We start from the raw sequence: 11,374 nt of genomic DNA on the forward strand, positions 1-11,374 counted from the left end.
GGTTGTTTGCTAGTTTTGTGTACACGTGTGTGTGTGTACATGCGTGTGTAGAGGCAAGGGATACACATCATCCCAGTCCTCAATTGTCCTTCGCCTTTTAAAAAACCTTTTATTTGGGGGCTGGAGAGATGGCTCAGAGGTTAGGAGCACTGGCTGCTCTTCCAGAGGTCCTGAGTTCAATTCCCAGCAACCACATGGTGGCTCACAACCATCTGTACTGAGATCTGGCGCCCTCCTCTGGCGTGCGGGCATACATCGAGGCAGAATGTTGTATACATAATAAATCTTTAAAAAAAAAAACAAAAAAAAAACCTTTTATTTATGCTGGGCGGCGGTGGCGCATGCCTTTAATCCCAGCACGTGGAAGGCAGAGGCAGATAAATCTCTGTGGGTGCAATCACACTCGAGGCCAGCCTGGTCTAAAGAGCTAGTTCTAGCACAGGCTCCAAAGCTACAGAGAAACCCTGTCTTGAAAAACAACAAACAAACAAAAACCCAAACCCCCTTTTATTTACTTAGCTGTTTGTATGTGTATGCACGTAGGCCAGTGTATGTGTGTGGGCTGTGTGTGCTTGCCATGATGTTTGTGTGTCAGTCCCCAGGGGACGACTTTTGGGATTATCTTCTCTTCTACCAACTGTGTCCCAGGGATCAAACTTAAATTTTCTGGCTTGGTGGGAGGTGCCTCTATCAAGTGAGCCAAATCACTGGCCCTTTCACCTCGGTTCTGAAAATGGTTTTCTCATTGAACCTGAGGTTCACCAATTCAGCTAGTCTGCCTGTTTCAGCTCCTACCCCAAACCCCAAGCAGCAATGGGGCTGCAGTCAAGTGCCTCCACACTGATTTTCATGTTTGCTGCGGCGTGGACTTAAACAGCTGAGCTGCCCCTCCAATTCCTATTTGTTAGTTTTCGATGTGGCAAGTAGGACAACCGGATACAACCTCCACTGTCATTCGATTTACTGAAATTACCTCGTCATACATGTCTGTTAAGCAGATGGCCACATCAGCCATCCTACGAGACAGACTGGAGAACAGAAGCAGGTGGTTTGGTTCCTCAACATTAGTGATCTTTTTTTTTTTTGTTTTTGTTTTTGTTTTTTCGAGACAGGGTTTCTCTATGGTTTTGGAGCCTGTCCTGGAACTAGCTCTTGTAGACCAGGCTGGTCTCGAACTCACAGAGTTCCGCCTGCCTCTGCCTCCCGAGTGCTGGGATTAAAGGCGTGCGCCACCACCGCCCGGCCATTAGTGATTTTGTAACAGAAGATAGCAGTAAACCTTTTAGTTTCCAGAGTTCTTTAGTGAGGGGTTCGTCTGTGGGACTCAATCAATAAAGCTTGCCGATACCACCATGCCTGCCAAGGTCACTTAGCACTGAAGGGTGAGAATGAAAAATGAAAGAGGAAATTGGAAGGGGGTGAGCCTCACAGGGTTGGGGTCTCAGTGAGAGTCACTGGATTTGCCTCCGTTGTCCTGTGTGGGTGCAACGAGAGACAGGAAGAGAGCGCTAGGCTAAACCAAAGGCAGTAGAGTTTTTGTCTCATTTGGGGCTAGAACAGACTCAGAAAGTCATTGATTGACTCAGTGACTTGGGCCTCACGTCACGTAAACAGGCGAGCTCACTCGCCCCGCTTCAGAGTCCCGGCGGTGCTGTGTGCTGGCTTGGTAATGGGAGGGTTATGTTATTTGTGAGATGTGTGATAAGACGCCAGTGGGGGAAGCTGCTATTAACACTGATTAACTCCAGAGCTGACCACCAGGCGCACACAACCATTGTTCCCACCAGAACCCTTTGCCGATGGGCTTTGTCTAGCTGGCTTTAGCAGAGACAAACGCCATTACGGGAGACCAAATAACTTCATTTGGGTAGACGGCAGATAATAGAGACTCCGCAGGTATTAGCCTGACTGCATTAGTTTGATTTGCTGCTACTGTTCACCTTGTCCTGGGCATTAATGGAGACAAAGGCCTGGAATTACCCGCAGCAGAGATAAGCTGTGGATTAAGGATTTCCCTGAGCTCAGGGGAAAGAATTCTACCCTAGCTTTGCATTTTGCTTGTTTTCTCCCTCCCTTAAAGTTAACTTCCTGTTTCCCCCTGAATGTCATTACGTTCTTTACAAATTTTGGTAATTTTAACTCCATTAAATTACATTACCTGAGTCATTATTTCCTCGAATAAGATCAGTCATTACCTTTCAGGTGTTTGAAAACGATTTTAAGGGCAATAAAGTGCTGATCTCATGTGCTGTCCTTCTTGAATATTCTTATATAATACAATTTTGTCTTATAAGAATCATAATAGAAGTGGTATTGTAATTAATATTTAAAAATAAATGGCTATGCATCACATTTACAGTTATTTTCAACAATGCAAACTGTCTTAATTTTTTTCTGACATCTAAATATTATTTATTTCAATTACAATTGTAATCCTTTTTCTGTGGTGCTGGAGTTGGGGGTTTTATGCAGGCGAGGTGAGTGCTCTCCTTCTGAGCCCAACGCTAATTATATCCTTTGTAATTATTGTGAGGTCGCACTATTATTTCAGTTATAAAAACATAACGCCATGGGTCACACAGAACTTATCTTAGTTGTAAGCCAGGCTGAGTTTTAGGACCCAGGAGTCAACGCTACAAGGTTGTGCTGGGAAATGCGGTGGTGAAGACTACTGCCTAGCCACGGCGCCCTTCCTCATCGGACTTCTAGCTGCACCCGCTTTCCCATACCCCTCTGAAGATTGCCGAGCAGTGTCTGCGGAGCTGCTTCATCTCTTTGGTTGTGGACTCTTTTACAGACTCCTCACCCTCTTTATGAGTTTAGTTTTAATTACAGACAAACTGTGGCTTTGGTTTGAAATCAAAATTTGCGAAACACACTAATTCAAAAATGTTCAAATATTAGTAAGTAGAGTAGTTTCTCTGTTCAAGACTTGAAATCTTATAAACTAAGCGGATACTAAGGAGAAAACAGTAATTCTGGCATGACAAGATACTGCAAGTTATGATCATATTGAATAAACAATAGCAAACCAACAAAAAGCTAACAATTTTTTAATGATATATTAAGATTTATAACATATTTAACGGTGGTTATCTCTGAAGAATAAGACTTGAGGTGGCTTCCACTTTGGCAGTATTGTTTACAAAATGAAATAAAAGCTTATTTCTATAACATGACACACGCCCCCCTCCTTCTGCTCTTGTTAGCTTCCAACCTCAACGTTTTCATAGGAGCCCAGTGGAGAAGAAAGAGAACTACTGGTGGAGAAATGTTGGCTGATGTGCTTCGTAAGGGCTGCACGAACTCTTTACTAATGGCAGTGGTTCCTTATGCTGGCAGGAGGGGCCCAGTTCTCCTCAGAAGCCCTTTAACCCCAGGCCTTCCTAGTGACAGCCCTGTTCACCCTTTCCTCCTCCTTCCCTGTCTTGGCGATAGTGGGGAAGAATGAGCAGTTTATTGCTGATCAATTGTTGGGAAACAGAGCTCTCTGCCCCAAATATGCTCCAGTAAATTATTTGACAAAGTTCCGAGTCAAACTCAGATATAACAACAAGCTGTCTTTCAATAAATAGGTAAATATCCCAGAAAAAAAACGTGTAGTGGTAATGGATTTGATAGGTTCAGTAAGAACCTTTAGTGTTCACAGGGAAATAGGATGGACGGAGGGATAGGGGAGATAGGAAAGAAAAAGGAGAATTCAGTTCAGGTGTAGAAAACTGAAATCTCGCTAGCATTGGACGGAATTGGAGCATTCAAACCATTCAAACCAACTTTTCAAAACTAAACAAAAACCTACCCACAGGTTTTTTCATTAACTGGGAGACAAATACCTAGGGATTTTTGTTCGTTTGTTTGTTAGTTTTTAAGAGGAGAGGACTCCCTTATTGTCACGTCTCTCCTCACTTTATCTTCAGGTGGCAGGTATGGTTTGTCCACAGAAAGTGCCCTGGTTATTTCCAGGAGCTGTGTCAGGGCACATCCAAAAAGCCAGTCCATGCAGCGTGGTCCCGAGGCGTGTAGTGATTGGACACAGAAACAACAAGACGATTCCTGTCACTTAAAACAACAAAAGAAGAGCACAGCAAACGAACCTGGAAGCTGCTTAAAATTCGCATCTAATCTGCAAACTCACTCACTTTTAAATCGCTAAAGTCACACTTATTTACTCATGGTGTGGACGGACGCACATGTGAGTACACATGTGTGTTGTGCATGTGTGAAGATCAGAAAACCACTTTCAAGTATTGGTTTTCTCTTTCTGTCCTGTGGGATCTGGGGGACTGATGGAACCTGGGCCTCCAGGCATGGCAGCAAGTGCCTCTACCTTGTGGACTGTCTCACCAGCCCTGCAGCTTGATTCTTTTCGGCAGTACAATACAGTGATGGGACTGGGAGAGCTGAGGGTCTTAGATCTGTACTTTGTCATGATGACTTAAAACAAACAAACCAAAACAAACAAACAAAAACCTTGAAATTGGTGGGCTGTAAGGACTTGTTTGAACACAGGGCCAGAAATCAACAGAAGGTTCACAACTCACCCTATGATATAGATATGTACAACTGCGTCTCAAGATGAAAAGAAACTAATTGAACTAAATTGGACCCTTCTTTTTTTATTGCTCTACTTTTAAAATACTTTGTTAGTCGCATCCCTTCTGCGGGATCTCTTAGTTTATGTATGAGCTTAGTGATTTTAGTGCACATATTAATTTATTAGATTAGCTTTACTCGTTTGGAAATATTGTTGTTAGTGTTGAAGTTGGGAGGAAGTGGGGAGAATGGGGTGCACCTGAGAAGTGTTAGGGGAAGGAGAAGGGATGGATATGATTAAAATATATTATATACAGCTACAAAATTCTCAAAGAAAAGTATATTAAAATAGCTATCATTTCTTTAAAAATTTATTAAAATATATAGGAAAGGTTTCTTCATAATAACTAAAAATGTCCAGTTATAATATGTACTATGCTAGAATCATACTTATTTTGCAATACTTTCAGAAGGAATGACAATTTCAGATTAGGTACAGGAAAGAAATGGTAACATTTTAAATACTTGATATTTCCGTTGGTTCCTTGTGTTCTGCAATTGGAAGAGAAGTTCACATGTGTAATTTTTTGGCTATTTCAGATCTGTGTTGAAGGCTTTTTTTGCCATTAGAAATTGTGATTCTCTACGGGACCTTTTCAGCTTTGCCCGGCGATTTTGGAACCAAATCTAAAATCAAGGGAAGATAAAAATAGTTCTCAGACACATTGCTGTATTACCATCACAGGTAGTAACTGTGCTTGCAAATTACCTGGATTCTGTCTTCCTCTAGATTCAGCTTCTGAGCTAAGTCCTCTCTGATGTCAATGCCAGGATAGCAGTTCACTCTGAAGACATCTTCCAATACTTCAACCTAGGATAAGGAAGGGATTCTTTAACGGGGTAACAGTCCATATGGCACCAGAACTGGGCTTTCCTCTGTGCAGACAAAAACAACACTCTTAAACTCGGGCAGTTAACTTGAATGCATTTTTTAAAATTTGAAAACCCAGAGACTGTTATAATTGTTTCACTGATGACCTCCTGCACTGGGGTCCCGAAGTGAACGGCTGTTGCTCACCCACGCAGCAGTTACAGCCGTGCGCTATTACTGTTGGGTGAAAAATCTTCCCACCTGACTTTGGGTAAAAGCAGTTCTTGGTCTTCGTCCTCTGTACCAACTCAATTCCCTTTTCAAAGAGAGTGTTTCTGAGGCTGAAACATAATTTTCGTATTTCGAAGCCCTCTCTTCTGGCATTGGGTGATCCACGGGACAAGGAAATGAGATCTCGCTGGGAAGATCCGGGGCATGTAGGCATGGGTTGCCACATTTCTCTAAAATCAGAAGAATAAACTCCATCTTAGATTGCCTGTGTTCCATAAATCTGAGAAAAGGTCATTTCAGTAACTTATTTTGAATTTTCCTAGAGAATTCTTCAGGATTTCACAAAAGAACAGCCTCTCCCATCACCCAAAAAAGGAGAGAGAGAGAGAGAGAGAGAGAGAGAGAGAGAGAGAGAGAGAGAGAGAGAGAGAGAGAGAGAGGGAGGGAGGAGAGAGAGAGAAGGAAGGAAGAAAGGAAGAAAGGAAGGAAGGAAGGAAGGAAGGAAGAAAGAAAGAAAGAAAGAAAGAAAGAAAGAAAGAAAGAAAGAAAAGAAGGAAAGGAAACTCTGTGTGATGACAGAGAACATCTTGGACTCTACCATTTCTTTTTCAGGGAGAAGAGAGTTAGATTGCCTGACGTGTCAAACACACAGAGGGTCTTCTGAAGCAGATGTTAGCTCTTTCCGCAAGTGAACTAACATCTCTTCCCATCTATGGCAGACACTCTATTCGCTTACGGTCCCGTAGGGGCTTTTTGTATTTGTGGAACAGAAGGAAAACGTAGTTTCTAACTCTATATTGTGCGAAATAAAGGACAAACTAAAAGGCAGATGAACTTAAAAATTAAGTTGTGGCATACCTGAGTCGCCGCAGGTGTCTGCCCACGGTCTGTGGGGTCTTATTGACGGTACGCAATCTTTTTTCTGGTCCAGTCCTAAAATGCTCTCAATTGAGAAGGAGCAGGATGAGGGCTTGGTTTCCCTGAGCTGAGCACCTTCCCGAAGGCTGGGAGACATCCTCTTTTGGGTCGTGCAGAGCTGGAGGGCTCCTGCCCCGCGTGTGCAGAGCTGGGCTCCTCCAGCAGTTCACCTTATAGCTTTGTTGACTTGGGGGCTGGGTTTTGAATGTCACTAATTAAAATCCTGTTTTAGAAAGTTTTAGCAATTCAATGAACAGTTGCCCAGCTAGCAGCTTAAGGAGTTAATTGTTTATTTGTTTGCAAGTCATTAGCTACTAATGGCTACACCAGGGGGCCACCTACAGGGACAAAAAGTGTTATCTCTCCTAAGCAGAATGCAGACTTAACTTTCTTGAAGGAAGTGAGGCGCAAACGTAGCACCTCCCCTTTTATTTAAGATCACTAATGTATAAAATCAGGTTTTTATTCTGAAGTTGATATTTTCCAGGATTCTAGTTACCAAAATGTACAGGACAGAGAGAAGAGCAGTCAAGTAAACAATAATCTGATTTAGTGACGGTTCTTCCAAAGAAACTGGAAAATAATAATAATCCCTTAATGCTATTACAGTAATTCTGATGAAAATGCTTGTTTTCCACATGCATATGGAATAGTGAGCGCCGGCAGCGAAATCACAGTACTCTTTGGAGGGCAGCATACTGGAAAAGCCTGGCAGCGTATTAACACGGAGTGTAATTGTCTTCCAAGTGCCTTGGATTAATTCATAGGAACACTTGCACCATGTATTTTAAATAATTAATGCACTAATTCCTTTCTTTCATTCTTTCTTTTAAATGAGAGTGAGAGACAAGCTTACATGAAGTCCATATGCTACAGAGAATAATTTCTTTCCTTAACACAGTTATTTCAAAGAACATAGTTAACTATACCTTTCTTCTTTTAAGACTGGGTCTTATACAGTTATGGAACCAACTCTATAGATCAGGCTGGCCTTAAATGTAGATATCTGCCTCCCTCTGCCTGTTGAACATTGGACTTAAAGGCGGAGGACACAGTGTGTGTCACACCGCTTGACTTAGGGCTTGTATGTGCAACTTGCTTTGGCCCCTGGAAGGAATGTGAGCAAAGTCTCAAAATGTGTTAGCATGATTGCTTTGCCGTCATGGGCTTCTGATAACACCGAGACATCAGCCCTGGGGTAGCTACTGCCCTTCAGTCTTCAGCCTAAGCCCTAGAATAAACTGTAGATCAGACTCTAACCCTTCTTACAGTTTATAGTCAAGTCCGCTGAGTCCAGAAAGCTCAGTCAATGTTAACAGTCTGGGCTGTCCTGGAACTCACTTTGTAGACCAGAGCTGGGGCTGGAGAAATGTCTCAGTGGTTGAGTGCACTGCCTGGATGCTCTTCTAGTGGTCCAGGGATCTTGGGGATCTGTCACCCTCACACAGACATACAAGCAGGCAGAATACCAATGCACATTTTTTAAAATTAATTAATTAATTTATTTATTATGTATACAATATTCTGTCTGTGTGTATGCCTGCAGGCCAGAAGAGGGCACTAGACCCCATTACAGATGGTTGTGCGCCACCATGTGGTTGCTGGGAATTGAACTCAGGACCTTTGGAAGAACAGGCAATGCTCTTAACCTCTGAGCCATCTCTCCAGCCCCCAATGCACATTATTATTATTATTATTATTATTATTATTATTATTATTATTATTATTATTATTATTATTTTAAACAAAGATCCACCTGTCTCTGCTTCTCAAGTGTTGGGATTAAAGGTGTGCATGATCATACCCAGACTTGATCTGTTTTTTTTTTTTTTAAATTGATATATCTTTACTTGCAAGTGTTCATTTCAAGAGTCCTTGGTCTGGTTTGAAGTCTCTGGCTTCTGCTACACTCTCAATGCTGAACCCTCACTGGGACTCCTCTTGGATATCCTGTTGTTGCCCTGTGCAGCTTTGGTAGGGTGGATGTTGGGGTGCATCTTTATTCGGTATGTATATATTTAGAACTGTAATATCCTCTAGATGAATTGTTTCTTTAACAAGCAGGAAGTGATCCTCTTTGTCTGCTTTGACTAGTTTTGGCTTGGAGTCTGTTTTGTTGGCTATTAGAATGCCACACATCCTGGTCTGTGGGTCCTTTTACTTAGAATACCCTTTCCATCCTTTTATTCTAAGGCTGTGCCTATCTTTGATAATGAGATGTATTTCTTAGAAGTAGCAAAAAGATGGGTCCTGCTTTATCATCCAACCTGCTAGTCTATCCTCTTTATTGGAGAATTGAGACTGTTAAGGTAGCATGATTAATAAGAACCCAGAGACAGATATTGAGGTTCAGCCTGAAGATCAGAAAAGCAAAGCAGCCAGCCACTGGTTCTTACCTTGACCTCAGTCTGAAAATGGTGATCCTGCCTCCAGGGAACCTCAGGAGACTGAGACTGAGAGCTGTCTCCTCCCGCTTCATAATCCTCTCTAGTTCTGGGATTAAAGGAGTGCACCACCGGGTTTCTATGGCAACTAGTGTGGCTACTGGGATTAAAGGTGTGTGTCATTGCTGCCTCATCTGTAAGGCTGGCCAGTGTGGCTGTTTTACTTTTCTGATCTTTAGGCAAGCTTTATTTATTAAAATATAAATGAAATGCCACTACGTTTAATATTAAGTGTTGTTATTAAACCATGTGTATTAATTCCTGTCATTTTGATGTAATATTTTCTTAGACCTCTTTTGATGAAATAGTTTGGAATTGTTTATGCATTCCCTGTGACATCTTTGATATGTTTATCTTTGTTTCAGACCAGTGAATTCCTCCTAATGTCCTCTGCAAAGATGGCTTATTTTTTGAATAAATTTATTTTTTATCACGGTATGTTTTTATTTCTTCTTCAGTTTTGCTGAGTTGACAATTGTTGTCTTTCAGAATTTAGAATACGTCTTGTCAGGCCCTTCTGCATTTTAGTTTCTGTGAAATAACCACAGTCTATGATGGGCCTGACTATAAATGACTTCACCTTCCTCTTCTGCAGCTCTTAATTCTTCTTTAGCTTTTTGTTTGTTTGTTATTATTTTGAATTGCCTTGTTTTGTTTTTAGGATTTTTGAGACAGGATTTCTCTGTGTAGTCCTGTTTTGGAACTCTCTCTGTAGACCAGGCAGGCCTTGAGAGTGCTGGGATTAAAAGCGTTCACACCACTACTCAATTATTCTGTTTGTAGTGTTTTAAGTATATTATGTTATGGGGAGTTTCTTTCCTGGTCCTGGTCTATTCAGAGCTCTATAGGCCTCTTGTATCTACAGGATTGGGAAAAAAAAAAAAAACTTCTACTATTTTATTGGAGATATTCTCTATCCCTCTGTGACAGTGTTAATTCTCCTTCTTCTATGTCCATAATCCAAAGGCCGTCCTTTTCCCAACCTCCCAGAGCTCTTCTACTTTCTGCTCAAATTCCCCTTTGAAATGTATTGTTGACCTATACTAAGTGATCTAATCCTTCTTCTCCTGTCTTCTGTCTCTGGTTCTGCCTTCTTTCTTTCTTTAAAAGAAAAAACCCAAAATGTAGTTTTATTCTAAAAGTTCTTGCTTGATATTTATTTATTTATATTTATTTTGAGACAGGGTTTCTCTGAGTTTCCCTGGCTGTCCTGGAACTCTGTAGGCAGGGCTGGCCTCAAATTCTGACTCCAGAGTGCTGGGGTTAAAGGTGTGCACCACCTTGCCCAGCTAGGGCCTGTTTCTTACATGCTTCTCTCCATAAAATGAGCATGGTACCCATCATACAAGAGATATTTTTTTTTGAGATAGGGTTTTTCTGTGTAACAGCCCTAGTTGACCTGGAACTAGCACTGTAGACCAGGCTGGCCTCGAACTCACAGAGATCCTCCTGCCTCTGCCTCCTGAGTGCTCAGATTAATGGCGTGCACCACCACTGTCTGGCCGTACAAGAAATATTAAGTGATCTTTTGAATAAATTCAATTATTTATAATGCTGACAAAATATCTTAGCCTTTGCTTTTCTCCTTCCAAAAATGTTTTAAAATTGTATTTGTTTGTTTTGTGTGTACGTACATGAGCACATGCTCGCCTGCACACATGTGGCGGCGAGAGGACATTTTACAGTAGTTCATTCTCTTTACCATGCAGATCCCAAGGACCCGACTCAAGTTATCAGGCATGGCATTAGTATCTTCACTTGCCAGGTTTTGTGTAGTCTACCCAGACTTTACTTTTCTCAAAACTCAAAGGTAAAGGTAACAGCCCTGGCTGTCTTGGAACTCACTCTATGGACCAGGCTGGCCTCGAACTCACAGAGATCCACCTGCCTCTGCCTCCCAAGTGCAGGGATTAAAGGTGTGCGCCACCACCGCCCGGCTGACATAGTCTCATTATAACCCAGTCCTGGGGCCTGGAACTCACTACATAGACTTTTTTTTTTCATCCACTTGCCTTCCAAGTGCTAGAATTTGCCTGCCTGTATAGTCTTCATTTTCAAGTAAGTTAAAAAAAAATTATTTACCGAAAAGTTCTTTATCACCCCACCCTCTCTTGCTCTCTTTTTTCTCTTTTTTAGTGTTTTATTTGTGTATATACTGCTCTGTCGGCATGTACACCTGCGTGCCAGAAAAGGGCATCAGGCTCCGTTATAGATGGTTGTGAGTCACCATGTGGTTGATGGGAACTGAACTCAGGACTTCTGGAAGAGCAGTCAGTGCTCAACTGCTGAGCCATCTGTCCAGCCCCCTCTTGCTTTTGGTGATAGAATTTCGACATAAAACAATCCCAATCCTGGGTGGGTTTTGGTGCTAAAGAGG

At 41.9% G+C, this 11,374-nt stretch overlaps 1 protein-coding gene across 1 annotated transcript; it reads right to left on the reverse strand.

The window, feature by feature from the left end:
• Positions 1 to 3,767: 3,767 nt before the first annotated feature.
• On the reverse strand, positions 3,768 to 6,808 carry Hesx1 (HESX homeobox 1). Its single transcript, XM_050158227.1, has 4 exons — positions 6,494 to 6,808; positions 5,666 to 5,865; positions 5,303 to 5,404; positions 3,768 to 5,220 (listed from the first exon to the last, which is right to left on the reverse strand). The coding sequence occupies exons 1-4, from the start codon at positions 6,648 to 6,650 to the stop codon at positions 5,125 to 5,127; spliced, it is 555 nt and encodes a 184-aa protein (XP_050014184.1). The 5' UTR covers positions 6,651 to 6,808; the 3' UTR covers positions 3,768 to 5,124.
• Between the last annotated feature and the right edge of the window lie 4,566 nt (positions 6,809 to 11,374).

The sequence above is a fragment of the Alexandromys fortis genome, unplaced genomic scaffold (genome assembly GCF_014885135.2).
Source record: "Alexandromys fortis isolate MF-2015 unplaced genomic scaffold, M_Fortis_MF-2015_v1.1 scaffold_106, whole genome shotgun sequence".
NCBI classification, from domain to species: Eukaryota; Metazoa; Chordata; class Mammalia; order Rodentia; family Cricetidae; genus Alexandromys; species Alexandromys fortis.

Excerpts from the sequence above, each read along its gene's own strand:
- Hesx1 (XM_050158227.1), bottom strand. The coding sequence starts at position 6,650 with ATGTCTCCCAGCCTTCGGGAAGGTGCTCAGCTCAGGGAAACCAAGCCC. Across the intron at positions 5,866-6,493 it reads AGACACCTGCGGCGACTCAG|AGAAATGTGGCAACCCATGC; the intron begins GTATGCCACAAC and ends TTCTGATTTTAG. Across the intron at positions 5,221-5,302 it reads TAGAGGAAGACAGAATCCAG|ATTTGGTTCCAAAATCGCCG; the intron begins GTAATTTGCAAG and ends CCTTGATTTTAG.